The sequence below is a fragment of the Haliotis cracherodii genome, unplaced genomic scaffold (genome assembly GCF_022045235.1).
Source record: "Haliotis cracherodii isolate W230 unplaced genomic scaffold, xgHalCrac1.p SCAF_7, whole genome shotgun sequence".
Taxonomy (NCBI): domain Eukaryota; kingdom Metazoa; phylum Mollusca; class Gastropoda; order Lepetellida; family Haliotidae; genus Haliotis; species Haliotis cracherodii.
The window spans coordinates 26726727-26742799 of NW_027266330.1; the positions used below are offsets into that span (position 1 = coordinate 26726727).

A 16073-nucleotide genomic window follows, 5' to 3' on the forward strand; every position below is an offset into this window, starting at 1 on the left:
GTACCCAGGTCCTACTCAGTACCCACCCGACCCGGGTACCCGAGTTACCTGTCCCAGCCCTAGTCCCGTTGAGCTTGATAACGGTGTAAGAATCTACGTCGACAAGTCACTATATGCAATAAAATAAATCGGTTGTTATTCATAAAGTTGTACATTTTCTAACATTCTTGGTGCATGTACACCATCCAGCATTGGCTCAGACTTTTCACTTTTCTTGCCGAGGAAGTCAAATTTGATAAAAGGAGCAATAATTGGTGACAGGGATTCCAGGGCGTCAGACTAGGTCCCCAGTTCCTCATCTTCGTTGGTCAGCCTTGGTTGGTAGTGTGTTATTTTAACCAGGAGGTCAGCCTCCATCATTTTGTAAGATAGCGTGTTATTGAACCAGGACGACAGCCTCTGTCACTTGGTTGGTAGTGTGTTATTTTAACCAGGAGGTCAGCCTCCATCACTTGGTAAGATAGCATGTTATCGAACCAGGAGGTCAGCCTCCGTCACTTGGTAAGATAGCGTGTTATCGAACCAGGAGGTCAGTCTCTGTCACTTGGTTGGTAGTGAGTTATTTTAACAACAAGGTCAACCTCTGTCACTTGGTTGATAGTGTAATATCGAACCAGGAGGTCAGCCTCCATCACTTGGTAAGATAGCGTGTTATCAAACCAGGAGGTCAGCCTCTGTCACTTGGTTGGTAGTGTGTTATTTTAACCAGGAGGTCAGCCTCCATCACTTGGTAAGATAGCGTGTTATCGAACCAGGAGGTCAGCCTCTGTCACTTGGTTGGTAGTGTGTTATTTTAAGCAGGAGGTCAGCCTCTGTTACTTGGTAAGATAGCATGTTATCGAACCAGGAGGTCAGCCTCCATCACTTGGTTGATCACAATTTATTGTCACCTTGTGGTGGGGATCCATTGTCCTATGGAGGTGTTTCCACATAGAGAGGTAAGAAGGGATTTTAATGAGATTTGTTGGGTTTGCCTGGTCCATGATCGATTACTTACATGTCACCATGCTATAGCTGGAATAATGGAGACTGAGGCATTGGGCAACATTCCCTCACTAAGCCCCATAAGTTCCACACAGGATTTGACACACATTTTAGTCACACCAGTGCTTGTTATTAAATCTAAATGTGTAGATTTTTGAAGCTAGAATGTAAGATGTTAGTCATATAATACTTCTGATACCCTTTAGAATTGTGAATGTTTTCCCTGCCTTGATATTGGCAGTTTCAGTGTCCCTATTGCAACATAACCTTATCCTGTCACAGTGTAGACTACTGACTGGTAACGACATAGTGTTGAGATGAGTACATCTTTTAAGTATATGTATGTTAACTGTGCTTTGTTGACACCATATTGTCCTCTAGGCTTGTACATAGATTCTATTCTGGCTGCCTTTATATTGCCTTAGATGTATAAAGTATCAGTACTAACGTATGTGTGTGCGACAATGGTGTATTTGAGCACTTTGGAGCAAAAATAATTTTTCCTTTGCTAAGATGTTTTTTGAACACTTACGATCTCATTAAAATCAGATCTTAGTTTTCGCTCCCGCTAAACAAAGATCTAAGGACATCCCATTACGGGACACGTCAGAACGAACTTTCGCGAATTATGACCGACCAATGAAATGACCGACAAAAAATCGACATTAGCCAATCAGAAGGCAGCTTTCTCGAGCTTTACGACACTAGTTTCAAACTGGTGACTATGCGTCGAAACTTATTTTGCCGTATTCTTGATTAAAAGAATTAAAACTGATTAGAAGAATATTCTGGAATGGCTTATAAATCGCCTAGATTGTATGGATATAATCATAAAACCTGTAACTCGTTCGGAATACCCTGTGTTGAATATTTCGTGGTTGCATGATTAGAAAACACATTCTGACTGTCACTTTCATGATCTGGTAAGCGACGCTATGATTGGTTGGATGAAAGGTCGTTCTGACGTGACCCTTAATGGGATGTCCTCAGATCTTTGTTTAGCGACAGCGAGTACTAAGAACTGATTTAAATGAGATTGGGATGCTTACTTTTTGTGTGCCAGTTTCATGTCCATGTTTAAACAGCATAAACTTTGCATGTTAGCAAAAAAGAACAAATTTTCAGGGATTACTCAGCATGCTTAAATGTGTAAATAAGTTGTTCATAAAGATACTTTACAGAAATAGTTGATCAATATTCAGTTCTGTCAACAGTGTTTATTTTCGGAGTAACTCAGATGCCTGTCCATGCTGGTTTCCCTAAGTTTGAGTTTTTCAACAGTTTTATGTGCAGTTAGGTTTAGTGTCTTTGATTATTTATTAGTTTGGAATCTTTACGTAGTGCTGATCATGTGCATGTACTTCCCCACATGTCATGCGAGGGTTGATATGACAAGGTAGAGATGCAGAAACTTCTCTGATTCGCTCTTCTTGCAATTTTTATCTTGAAAAGATTACGTATTTTTCCTCTTTTGTTCAGAATGAGTGTAATGAAACTGTATGTTTATATATATAATATATATATGTATGGTATGACAAATGTACTTGTAAATGGATTTCTGTGAAGAGAATGCAGTTTGGTAATATATTGTGGTAATAATTAATTTTGAGTGAGTGAGTGAGTATGGTTTTACGCCGCTTTTAGCAATATTCCAGCAATATCACGGCAGGGGACACCAGAAATGGGCTTCACACATTGTACCCATGTTGGGAATCAAACCTGGGTCTTTGGCATGACGAGCGAAGGCTTTAACCACTAGGCTACCCGACCGCCCCTATTTAATTTTGAATGATCAAGAGATCTAGGTTTATAGGAATGAAAGGTATCAATTATCTACAGTCACAGGTCAGTCTGAACATCCAGTTGTGTGTATCATTCTGTGTTGTTATGTACTGGTAAGCATCGTGTCTTTCCTGCCTATATGGCTTTGTAAGCATTATCCCTGTGAAGATTCCTGTAGATAGAATTCGTCTCCAGTATCCCATTCTTGTCGTAAGAGGTGACAGGATCGGGTGGTCAGACTCACTGACTTAGTTGATGCATGTCATCGTATCCCAATAGCCTGGTTCAATTCTCATCATGTCAGTCATTAGATTGTCTGGCACAAGCTCAATTATTAAGAGACCGATGTAATTTTGCTGAGTGAAGCATTAAACAACAAAAACAGTATTACCAGTTAGGTTTGATTGAGTGAGTTTGTTGAATACATCGTGGAGTCGAATCTGGACTTTTCTTAACTCTGGGTACATTTTCAAATCAAATGGTTTTGTAAGTCATAATTTCTGTACATAAAAAAATTGCTTTTATTGCCCCTATAGTGAGTGTGCAAACAGTGTTTGTGCTACAGTTAATGTGCTCTACTGACGTAGAAGGCAGCTTGTAAGTAACCAGGGCCAGGAAAACTGGTGGTTAATAGTACGAGCAACAATTCAAGCCGTGGATGAAAAAGGGCAATCAGTGTAACCATTGGATGTTCATTCTAGTAGGTTCCTTGGTGAAGCTTTGTGTACTGCGAATGTATTCTGCCCTGAATTACAGCTACAGATCCTAGAGCTGCCCATACACAGTCATCATTGTGACCACCTAATCCTCATTTAGGCTTATTTGCATCATAAGCAGTGAGTGAGTGAATATGGTTTTACACCGCTTTTAGCAATATTCCAGCAATATCACGACGGGGACACCAGAAATGGGCTTCACACATTGTACCCATGTTGGGAATAGAACCCAGGTCTTAGGTGTGACTAGCGGACACTCTAACCACTAGGTTACCCGACTGCCCCCACAAGCTTTCTAGAACTGCCATGTTAATGTTCCCTAAGTACGGCTCAAATGATAAATTGCCACAATATGTTATCATATGCTTTGTGATATTTCCAGTAAAGTTTGATGACAGGACCAAAGACGAGAGAAATTCCTATTGATGTTGGAAAGTACTGAACATGTGTTTTCAGTGCTCACTGTTGACTTTTACATACTGATGGAATACTGATTAAAAACTGATGTCATTCAAAATATGTCTTGTGTTGTTTGTCAGCCTTGGAGGTAATATTCTAGTGGATTCTATTCCAACAAATGGTAGTTTTATGTTTCACTGAAAAAAATTATTCTCATGGATGGAAAATTGTGCTGCACGTTTACCAACAATTTTCTCTTATATTTCCCATCAGTTTTAACCTTGACAATAGCCCTGTACTGAGTATCATGATGACTTCATCCACTAGGATCTCAGTCAGCACTGGCAGTAGTCTATATTGGAACTTATATACTTTGTGCATATGACTATTACATAACTCAATACTCCATGGCTGCCTGATGTATTACGAAGGTGATGGAATAGACCAAGTGGACCCTGGAGGACTGAGGAAGGACGTCAAGCAACAGGCTTGAGTGACTGCATAACTATTATGGCTAATTTACCATGTGAAATTCTGTATTTTTTTGAATAACGTGAATTCTGCCAATGATACAACAATCAAACCACTGTGGTCATCTCACTGATCCTTAATAACAGTCATTATTATAATAATAAAGATCAAATAATAATGAGTCCGATTCCATTTACCAAGTAAATGCTTATGGTGCTACATTATTGTTGCCCCTGTGAATGTATCTGTGCCCTCAATTTTCATCCTCCATTCGGCTTGCCGCGAATAGCTGGAAAATTGCTGGTGTGGCGTAAACAACATTCATTCATTCCTCCATTTGAACTATTCAACCTAAACTGCCAGTGAGGTCCTAGAAAGTCAACATTAGGGCTGGGACGAGTCCAAATTTACCTCCAGGGTACCCAACACCCTATTACCCGGCCCTACCTGGGCACCTGCTTTAGAGTTGGGTATAAAATATCCGAACATGAATTGTTTTACTGCAGCCCTGGCAATAACTATTTATATACACATATAAAATGATCTGATCATGCATACACTGAAGTTGACAGATGCTTTATCCTTACTCGAACATATAAAAGTCAGAACGAATGCTTGCTTAGTCAAAAGGAAATGTCAACATTAGCTATACTTGTAGTGTAACCATGGAGTTTTACTGTTATTGTCATTAAACTGAATATCAGATGACTAACCACGGGTCCAGGTAGTCCAGGAGGACCCACCCAACCCGAGTACCCAAGGTACCCGTCCCAGCCCTAACATTCATATGACCATCCTATCGGGTACAAAATCACTGCTGGGTGAACAGGCATATTCTGATCAAAGACACATAAGGAGGCACCACATATATGTGCCACATGTGCTTCATTGTGGGGCAGAACCGAAGCCCTACAAACTCAGGAGTTAAGTTGCTGTACACAATCACCCATTCAGTTACTCTCCGCTTCACCTTCATCTTCACCTGATTTGTGACCTTTGTGCTGTACACAGGACTGACTGAGTATGGTTTTACGCCGCTTTTAGCAATATTCCAGCAATATCACGGCGGGGGGACACCAGAAATGGGCTTCACACATTGTACCCATGTTGGGAATCGAACCTGGGTCTTCGGCGTGACGAGCGAATGCTGTAACCACTAGCTGTACACAGGAACCTAGATGCCTTCTTGAGGATGTACAGACATAATCAGCACGGATGCAATCCAGCTTTTTCCATAGAGTGAGTGAGTGACAGTGAGTATTGTTTTACGACGCTTTTAGCAAAATTCCAGTAATATCGGGGGGGGCTCCAGAAATGGGTGTCACACATTGTACCCATGTGGGAATCGAATCGATTCCGGAACGACAGAACACTTTAACCCCTAGGCTACCCAAATGCCCCTTCCACAGACCTGAAACTGACACATGAGGACTGATATTATTAGTAATATTTTTTATTCAAGAAACATCAATTTGATCAGAGAGCATAACATTATATATAAATAACATTTACAAACATGAGTAACAAAGATAATATGTATATATGCACTACACAGGATATAACACAGACAATACATACAAGGTGATAATGCCTTATAAACACCATTGAGGTAAGTAAACAATGTAATCAATATCCAGAACAATATTTGCCATCCAATGAGTTCTATCTATGCGCTGCTCTGATCCATGTCAGGTCAACTAATCAAAACATCGGAGATTTTCATGAACGGCCTCCATGTACACAGAGGTAAGTAAATGTCATATGATATATCCTTACACACGCAGAGTGGAATATTCTTAACTTTCAGCGAACCGACAGAAAAAAAAGATATTGGTATGTGCAATAATGTTGTCTGAGTTTGAATCCTCATTCATGTTGTCATACCAGGACATAGACGATAGACTCCAGAGACTGAAAGATCAACTGAACCAAGGAAGGAAAAGTCCAGTCCAGTTCCTTGATGCAGTCCATTGAAGCTTGGATAGCAATTATCCGCCATTATGATGCTTTGAATGTTGAATTATGTAATTAATTCTTGTTAAACATCGTTCATATTTATAACATTACCTTGAATAAAACCATACTAATTTATTAATTACTTTTCTGCTTTACAATTTGTTTTCTTACAATCTGCAAATGAATTAGCACAAGATCATTCATAATTATAATCCTGGTGTTCCCTATAATTCAAACTTAAACAAAAACACAGCTAATGATCTGTGTGGAACAGTCCATATTGATAGGTAGAAGGCAGGGGATTAGTGGTCCAGTCATGCATATCCTATGTTGTTATAAGCTGTATGACAAATGGCCTGTATGACTAATGGGAGGATACCGTTGGCTTCCACCTTTTGTTATCTTATTACTTTTGTTGTTCCTACATGTACATATACATGCTCTCTGCCTCATATCATTCATTCACCTGATGTAGGAGTAAGCATATACTCCGAAACGTTGTGTTCCTGATAATAAAGAAGTCGACATCCATAAATTCTCAATTCTAAATGCCTTTCAAAGACTTGATCCCTGACAAAGTCTTGACGTAATCAGCCCTACTCCCTACATAACCTGTTGCTGATATATACTACCGGTACAATAAAAGCTTGTAATCTCCACTAATTACTTTACCAGATGCATAACATACTGTTCCAGAGTTGCTGTTAGTTTGCCCATTATGGCCTGAACATTGGCCTGGTGACAAGGTCGACAGCCCATCTCCACTTGATCACAGTCTGAGTTTCATCATAACAGTGTGGCTCTACGAGGTGACTATCATGCAGACTGGAACTGTGTCTTGAAGGCTGCTAGTTTGGTCATCAGTTCCTCTTCCTCCTGGCTTGTAGACTTGGTCCAGGCTAGGGGCAGGTGCTTGGCTACTATCACCCGATCTGCACAACAGTTAAAAATACCATCAGGATATTGAACAGAATCAATCCCTGGCTTATACTAAGTGTGATAAATAATTTGAGAACTAATTTATAGTAATTTGACCCCTTGGGTTAGAAGTGGTCCCCAGGAACCTATGCTTGTCAAATGAGTGAATTAATAAATGTGTGGTCAGGTTCGGTGGTTTGCATGTCATCTCTCCCAATCACATGGATCAATGCTTATGATGTTAATCACTGGATTGTCTAGTCCAGACTGTTATTTACAGACTGCCATCATTTCACTGGTATATCGCTGAGTGTGACGTTAACAAAAAACAAACAACATAATCGCGAACACTGAAAGGCAAATATATTTGCAACACTGACTGGGCAGTGGGAGTTGATGGGATCTCCTCAGTGTTTGCAGGGTGGCTGTTTACATGCAGATGTCATAATTCTGTTTCTCCAACCCATCACCCTCACCCTGGTGAAATACACCCACACCACCTGATCACACTGACATCCTCTAACTGTGTCTCACCCTGGTGAAATACACCCACACCACCTGACCACACTGACTTCCTCTAACTGTGTCTCACCCTGGTGAAATACATCCACACCACCTGATCACACTGACGTCCTCTAACTGTGTCTCACCCTGGTGAAATACACCCACACCGCCTGATCACACTGACGTCCTCTAACTGTGTCTCACCCTGGTGAAATACAACCACACCACCTGACCACACTGACGTCCTCTAACTGTCTCACCCTGGTGAAGTACACCCACACCACCTGACCACACTGACGTCCTCTAACTGTGTCTCACCCTGGTGAAATACACCCACACCACCTGATCACACTGACGTCCTCTAACTGTGTCTCACCCTGGTGAAATACACCCACACCACCTGACCACACTGACTTCCTCTAACTGTGTCTCACCCTGGTGAAATACACCTACACCACCTGATCACACTGACGTCCTCTAACTGTGTCTCACCCTGGTGAAATACACCCACACCACCTGATCACACTGACGTCCTCTAACTGTGTCTCACCCTGGTGAAATACACCCACACCGCCTGATCACACTGACTTCCTCTAACTGTGTCTCACCCTGGTGAAATACAACCACACCACCTGACCACACTGACGTCCTCTAACTGTGTCTCACCCTGGTGAAATACACCCACACCACCTGACCACACTGACTTCCTCTAACTGTGTCTCACCCTGGTGAAATACACCAACACCGCCTGATCACACTGACGTCCTCTAACTGTGTCTCACTCTGGTGAAATACACCCACACCGCCTGATCACACTAACGTCCTCTAACAGTGTCTCACCCTGGTGAAGTACACCCACACCACCTGATCACACTGACGTCCTCTAACTGTGTCTCACCCTGATGAAATACACCCACACCGCCTGATCACACTGACGTCCTCTAACTGTGTCTCACCCTGGTGAAATGCACCCACACCGCCTGATCACACTGACTTCCTCTAACTGTGTCTCACCCTGGTGAAATACACCCACACCACCTGACCACACTGACGTCCTCTAACTGTGTCTCACCCTGGTGAAATACACCCACACCGCCTGATTACACTGACGTCCTCTAACTGTGTCTCACCCTGAAAGAACTCTCCACTGGTTTGTTTAATGGCTGCCGGTGCCAGAGCCAGCCAGATGAGAGTGTCCGCCCCTTCCTCCGGTGTCCGCAGACGGTCCTTCATCTTGTTGTAGAAGTCCGGCATGGCTGATCTCACCGCTGGGGGCCAAAACATACAGCTGTACATTCACATAGTACCATAGTTCCATGAAGGAAGGATCTAACTAGGGCTGGGATGAGTACAAATGTACTACCTCGTGATAACAATAAAGTGAGAGAGTTAATTTTAATGTTGCATCAGCATTATTTCAGCCATATAGCGACAATAACAATAAAGACACTGTGGTAACACTTGACGGATTGTTATTTTTGTCATTAAATGGTACACATTGGAAACATCTTTTCTTAATGTACATACTTGTCTGTTTCTATGGTTTGTATTTGTTTTGGCAGTGAGTATAGTAACTTCTATCAAGCTGTATATTGTTTGTTTTGAGCAAAAAGTATTAATAAATTAATTACCGTAATCGTCGTTATAAGCGTCCCGCTGTGATAAGTGCCCACGGCGATATTTGCTAATATATTGGCTAGTGAACAATCCTAATTAGTACCCTTCTGATTTTTCAATGTACACAGAACATATTTATTCGTGTATAATATACGCACTCGTGTGTTATATTCACCCTTAAATACGGGCAATTAAATTCTTGAAAAATAAATGTGTCGTGTATAATACCGGTACACACAGACTTTTCTTTTGTATTATTTCAGACTGTCAGCTTAACCCATGAAATTTATCATCTTTCAACTCTTTCACCGAAATTATATTCTAATAAAAGCCCTCTATTTCTAATTTTGAGAGCGCCCTGGGTGCTTATTACGTCAAATACGGTAAGCAAATACGATGATATGATGATGATAGGCCATTTATCATGCTCATAAAAGTGAGTGAGAGGGAGAGTGAATATCGCACTACACTGCATCATTATATAAGTGCAAGCCACAATGGTGTACCTGGTGTGTCAGCCCAGCCTGGATGCATGCATGAGAAGTGGATGCGGGGATGAATTCTGGCCATCTGCTCGGTCATCACAACCTGATGTCTCTTGTTCTGGGCGTACACCATCGTGCCATCGAACTTGGACATCTTCTCGGACTGCAGGTCCTTCCCATCTAGCTTCTGAACCAGCATGCCTCCAGATGTCACAATCACCTACGAATATACGAATATATTATCATACATTTCAGGACTTATATTGATTGTTTCATCATGGTATTGAGGTAGAGAATCCTCGTGAAGATCCAGGTACGAATTGGTCTTCCGTAACCCATGCTTGTTGTAAGGGTTGACAAACAAGAACAGGAAGTCAGTTTCGCTTACTTGGTTGATTATGTCATTGTATCTCATAGATCAATACTTATGATGTCTGGTCTAAAATTTATTAGTTACACACAGCAGTCATATAGCTGTAAAACTTCTGAGTGCGCCATTAAACAAACAAACAAATTGAGTGTGAGTGGGCCTATTTCTTGTAGTGACTTTATTTACTAATATGTTCATATTAGGGGGTGAGGTATTATCGGTATATTGGTAAATTGAGGTTCATTCTTCCAAGAGGGGCCACGGGTGGCCCAGTCGTCTCAGGCGCCGCGATTCGCTGTGCAGAGTTGTTTCCCTTGGGCACGCCAGAAACCTATCATTATGGGTTCGAGTCCCGGTTCGCCCCAATTATGTTTCTAGGTTTGTCAGCACCATACCCATTCTCGTGGGTTTCACCCAAGTGGTAAACATCCTGAGACCTGCATCACTTTTGGCTTTCCTCCCATATTAAGCTGACACGCCGTGATATAACTGTAACACTGTTAAAAGCAGCGTTAACCTTAAACCCAACTCACTCACTTAATCCTAGAGGGTAGACAGTTATAATAAAGCTTGAGCTGGTACTCTCTGGTAATCATCTACTTCAATGTCATCATGCTGCATCCATCTTCAAACCAGTTGAAACTTACTTACTAAGGCCAGACCAAATTAATTACTTGTTTTACAGGAAACATGTTTTGAAATGTGTAGATGCAGGAGGACACAAAAAAGCAATTTGTTCAAGTGGTCAAGTCAAACAATCTAGATATTTTTCTAAGAGCAGTTACACAATGAATTGATGTCTGTCACATTTATGAGTATTATGAAAGATAGTTTGTTTTGCAGACACATGAACCATTTCTCTCTGAACCATCTCTATGGGTGCTTTGTCAAGAACACAGTGCAAGGGGTTGCCTCCAGAGTTATCGTCAGTCTGACAATTGAGCTCCTTGACAAAGTAGAATGACATATTAATTCAAGAACAAATTGCAAAATAAACTATCAAAATATATCAGAAACAACTTGATATTCATTCTTTTGGTCCAACATGTTCACTGCCATTACGAAGGTTTCGGAAATGGACACAAGAAACACAAAATCTAAATGGCTGTTGGGCGAGAATTAGTCAAGTGTCTCATATCGATTACGGCAATGAATTGATGAAGGCTCATCCAACTTGAAATACAAATAAATCTGTTCATTTTCACAGCAGGAACAAACATATTTTCTTTGTAATTTAGACAAAACTGGATTAGCTGCTTCCATAAAAAGTAAATACTTTGGTTTGGCCTTAATATTTCTACAAGGGGATGATTGATTGATATACACACCACTCTTGGATCTTCACTCTGTGACAGCAGTGGAATAAGAGATGCAGTCAGCAGATACGTTCCTGAAACATGCATGTTGTGAATCAATAATGATAAGGCTCAGGAAGGCCAAGCAACAACAACTAGTTACAATTAGGTATCGACTCGAAAAATGGGTTCAGAAAAAGTGATCAGCCAGCATCAGAAATTTCTCTTTTTAAATTGTATTTGTATTTTTGCCCTAGTATTGTGAATAAAAGGTGCAACTATTGCGAAAGAATTCAATCTCATTAAAATCAGATCTAAGTTCTCGCTGCCGCTAAACAAAGCTCTGAGGACATCCCATTCTGGGTTACCCAACTCTGCACAGCGAATTGCGGCACTTTAGATGACTGGGCCACCCGTGCCCCCCGTATTGCCAACAGTATGTATGTATGGATAGTTTCATTAAACCACTGAAGAGATCATTTGTACAAAATCAGAAACATTGAACAAAACTTGTAAAAGAATTCTTGGTGGACTATGTCTTTATACATAAACATCAAGGCTTGATACTTGTTTTTGTGTTTACACTCCAGTATGTGTGAAACATTTGATTTGTGATAACCGATGACATACCAAGTGTATTTGTGGCAAAGTTCTTCTCCAGGCCGTCTTCTGAGACCTCTCTTGTGTTCACCATACACCCTGCATTGTTTATCTGCGATAGGAAACCAACAGAAGAACAGTATTTAATCAGCTTGTTCTCTGTGTTGGCTGGAAGTAGACAGTGAGTGGATTTTTCTGCTGCTGTTGCCAATGTCTAAGCTACATTCTCTCGTGATTTCATAGGTTGACCTTTCTGCACATTTTCTCAAAATTATTTTTTCTTTCAATCATAATTCTATTCAACCCATGCTTGCCATTAATGGTGACTATGCTTGTTCTAAGTGGTCAGGCTCGCTGACTTGGTTGATGCATGTCATTGTATCCTAATTTGTGTGGATCGATGCTCATGATGTCAATCACTGGATTGTCTGGTCCAGACTCGATTATTTACAGACCGCCGTCATATAGCTGGAATATTGCTGAGTGCGGTGTTAAACAACACACAAAAGAACAAGACCTGTGAGTCTTGAGTTACAAGCAACCCTATTTTCACAATGCCCTGCAAAACATACAGAAAAATCAAGGAAGTGTATTTGATACTCACCAAAACATTTAACTTTCCAGTATTTTTTTCAAAATCTGAGGCAAACTTAAGGACATCTCTTGGCTGCGACATGTCCAGTAAATGGAGATGAACATTCTGGAAGGAAGATATGGTTCAGGTTTATTGTGATAAACACCAGCAAAACATTGGCTTGAACTTTAAACTTTTTATTCTCTTAGGTTAACATCCTATCTTATCGATCTCATCACACCAAATGCACCGCCAACACAGTTCCGTTCTTTGAGAGGCATTTAGAAGTTGGAGTACTAAGTATGATAAGATATATCAATGAACAACTTTTTTATTACAATTAGGCGCAACGTTTCGGTGCAGGTTCTAACACTGTTTGCAAGGAAGAAACCAGCATTAGAACCTACACCAAAATGATTATTTCCTAATTGTTATAAAGAAGTTGTTATACCTTTCCTTACTTAAAAGAGTTACGCTCAGCTAACAACCATAAACTGAAAGTTTTCTATAAAGATTTGATGCACGAATAACTCTCGCACAGCGCTATTTTGGTGACAGTACAGCCTTAACACCTTGGACTTAGTGTGAAAATGGGAGTCTATTTCCTGGAATGAAATCACCAATTAACTCCATATTAGCCATATTAAGCTTCTCCTGACCAAGCTGTCTATACAGAGACAGAAAATATACATGATTTACATGACACTGTACGATTTTCGTGTGTAATTCTTTTACAGAAAACTGCAGAGATAAAAGGATATATATCGGTAATTAGCGTAACTAATGTTTGAAGTAACTTGTCAGCAGCTGCTCGATATCTGACAAAACATTTAACTCATGGCATATGAGGTCTTTGAAGGGCATTTAGAAGTGATACACATAAGGAAGAGAATTTACTGTTGTCAACTTCTTTATTATGAGGAACCCAATGTTTTGGAGTATATGCTTACTCCTTCATCAGTTGATTCACCTGACGAAGGAGTAAGCATATATTCCAAAACGTGTTCCTCATAATAAAGAAGTTGACATCCATAAATTCTCTTCTTCATGGTGTATATTTTAAATAATGTCCCCCTTCGTCAGTATTCTAAGGATCCAGGGTGCTTATGACAGCAAATACGGTATTGATAAATGATATCAGTCAATCCAATGCTGTCATTTCAGTCAAACAAGTATGTGAATAAACAATACTGATTTCCTCCATCGTCTGGGCTTTACCTGGTTACCAGACAGTTCAGTTATTTCTGCCTTGGCTTCTTCCCCTCGCTTGCCGTCTCTGCATACCATGTGTATAGTTCCACCTGGAACATACAAATCAGGTTAATAAAACAAATCAACATCGTTTTCAGCTGCATTCAGCAAGATGACAGCTACACTCAGTTCGAGGCTTCTACATAGTCAGACAAGACCAGACAAGCAAGTATTTAAAGTAAGACGAGTTCTATGGATGAACAACTTCTTTATTACAATTAGTGCTATAGAACTCGTCTTACTTCATCACACCAACTTCTAAATGCCACTGAAAGAAGTTAAGCAAGTATTTGATAGCAGAAAATGAGCTACAGGTTTCGCTAGCAGGATGTATGAGACTCTACATGCTGTACTGTCTTCTACCAGCATTCGAAATACCTGCCTGCCCGACCGTCCTAGACGGGTTGATTTCAACTCGGGCTGCCAGATTTTCAAATCCCCCTGCCAAATCGGGTTATATTTCATAGGTGAAAATATTCTAAATATTTCCCGATGATAAGCATTAATTCACATGTAAAGATGAATGATAAAATGTAACCAAAAAGAAACCACGTTAGCTTTTAGACAACCTAACATTTAGCGATGCGCTTATGCTACAAGCAATCAGTTTTCATATTTTTAATTAAATTATCCTGAGAAACATATGATTATAGTGGGCAGGCAGGTTTTGGTCAGGGATGGCAAATATTTCAGCTAGCCAGTCCTGTGGTCTGGCTGAAATTTTTGGGAGTTTCATACCCTGCTTCTACACCATGAGAAGCACTTCAAAATGTATTGGGTCATGGTGGGGATTATTTTTACGTATTTTATGCACATACTCACAATCTGAGCAATGTTGGGGTATTTGACCGGCAATCTACCATGATCGTGACTACAACTGTTCTTTAATCTTAGGTGTATGATAAGTGAATACCTTTCTTTGCAATAGCAATTGCTGCACATTTTCCAATTCCACTGTTCGCCCCTGTGATCATGAAACTCCTCCCTGTTACATCAACCTCCAGGTCACCAGCATTGAATGCCTTACAAGCCGAGGCATAGCCTGATCTGAACAAACATTAATTATGAAATCATGAATGGGGTTTAATGTAACTTTAAAGATTATTGCACTTGTATAGTGACATGCATGCTAATGCGGGCATGTGTCTGCTTGTACTAGCCCAGACTAATGCCGGTTTTATAGTACCAGCCCACTGATACCATGTCACGGTTTAACATGGATACCTCACTCAGACACAACATATTGACCCCTGAGCAGACCAGGTTAATCGCAGAGTCTCAGGCATGGCAATATTTCATGATTCTTTTTCAAGTGGCGAGGACTATAGTAATCATTTATTGCAAAAGTTTTAGTTTTGTTTGAACTAAACAAAGTTTATTCTCTCTAGCTTCATCATTGACATCATTGTATATGTTTTTTTTAACAAACAGTCCCCTTTGTCAATTAACTAATTGTCCAAGGATCTTATTACAGTGATTATGGTATGTGTGATATTATTGTAAATGTGCATTTGCAAATATCTTACTTTGTATATTCTTTTAATCCTTTCACAAACCAGATTGCATTTCTGAAGAATGACATGTTCAACTGCTTGTAGTTAGTTCCGTCGTTTTGACAAACCTGCAAACATGGAATGCAAACAGTGTGAGGAAGACATATCAGGATATGGAGCATGATATATAAGTAGCATGGGGACAGGGATGTGAGAAATGATAGCTTTCCCAGGTTCGGACACAACACCAGATATTAAGTTAATGCAAATTTCAGATCACTGGGTGTTTAGAGGTTTATTTGACTAGCGCGAGAAGAACGATTACTCTTCCTTAAAGGGACGTTATTCTTTATGGGCACCTTTCCCTTGAGATTTCAGTGATGCCTTCAAATTACAAGGTATGTTATTATCACACTCAAATCACCGAACACCTTATAATCAAAAGGCAAGGAAGGTAACTGATGGTGTATTTTCAAATGGCAGCAATAATACGAGCGCTAGAAAACTTCAGACAAAATTTCGGTGTTAAATGCAATAAACTTTAAAAGTGCCCAAATGGAAAGTTTTCTACATTTATCGCTAATGTTATTTCTTGCACAAAAACTTCTCCCATTTCAAAAATGGATTGAAGCTCCAAGTTAGAATTCGGCAGCCAGTG

General features: G+C 40.3%; 1 protein-coding gene across 1 annotated transcript; it reads right to left on the minus strand.

Annotated features, from left to right (window-relative positions):
• Positions 1 to 6844: 6844 nt before the first annotated feature.
• On the minus strand, positions 6845 to 15544 carry LOC139447690 (dehydrogenase/reductase SDR family member 12-like). Its single transcript, XM_071229128.1, has 9 exons — positions 15449 to 15544; positions 14836 to 14969; positions 13890 to 13972; positions 12702 to 12797; positions 12128 to 12209; positions 11531 to 11592; positions 9854 to 10052; positions 8861 to 8998; positions 6845 to 7240 (listed from the first exon to the last, which is right to left on the minus strand). The coding sequence occupies exons 1-9, from the start codon at positions 15502 to 15504 to the stop codon at positions 7125 to 7127; spliced, it is 966 nt and encodes a 321-aa protein (XP_071085229.1). The 5' UTR covers positions 15505 to 15544; the 3' UTR covers positions 6845 to 7124.
• Between the last annotated feature and the right edge of the window lie 529 nt (positions 15545 to 16073).

Bases quoted from the DNA above. Each gene is read 5' to 3' on its own strand.
- LOC139447690 (XM_071229128.1), bottom strand. From the start codon at position 15,504: ATGTCATTCTTCAGAAATGCAATCTGGTTTGTGAAAGGATTAAAAGAA. The intron at 12,798-13,889 runs GTAAAGCCCAGA...TCTTCCTTCCAG, and splicing joins CTGAACTGTCTGGTAACCAG to AATGTTCATCTCCATTTACT. The intron at 7,241-8,860 runs GTGAGACACAGT...ACTGTTGTGCAG, and splicing joins CAGTGGAGAGTTCTTTCAGG to ATCGGGTGATAGTAGCCAAG.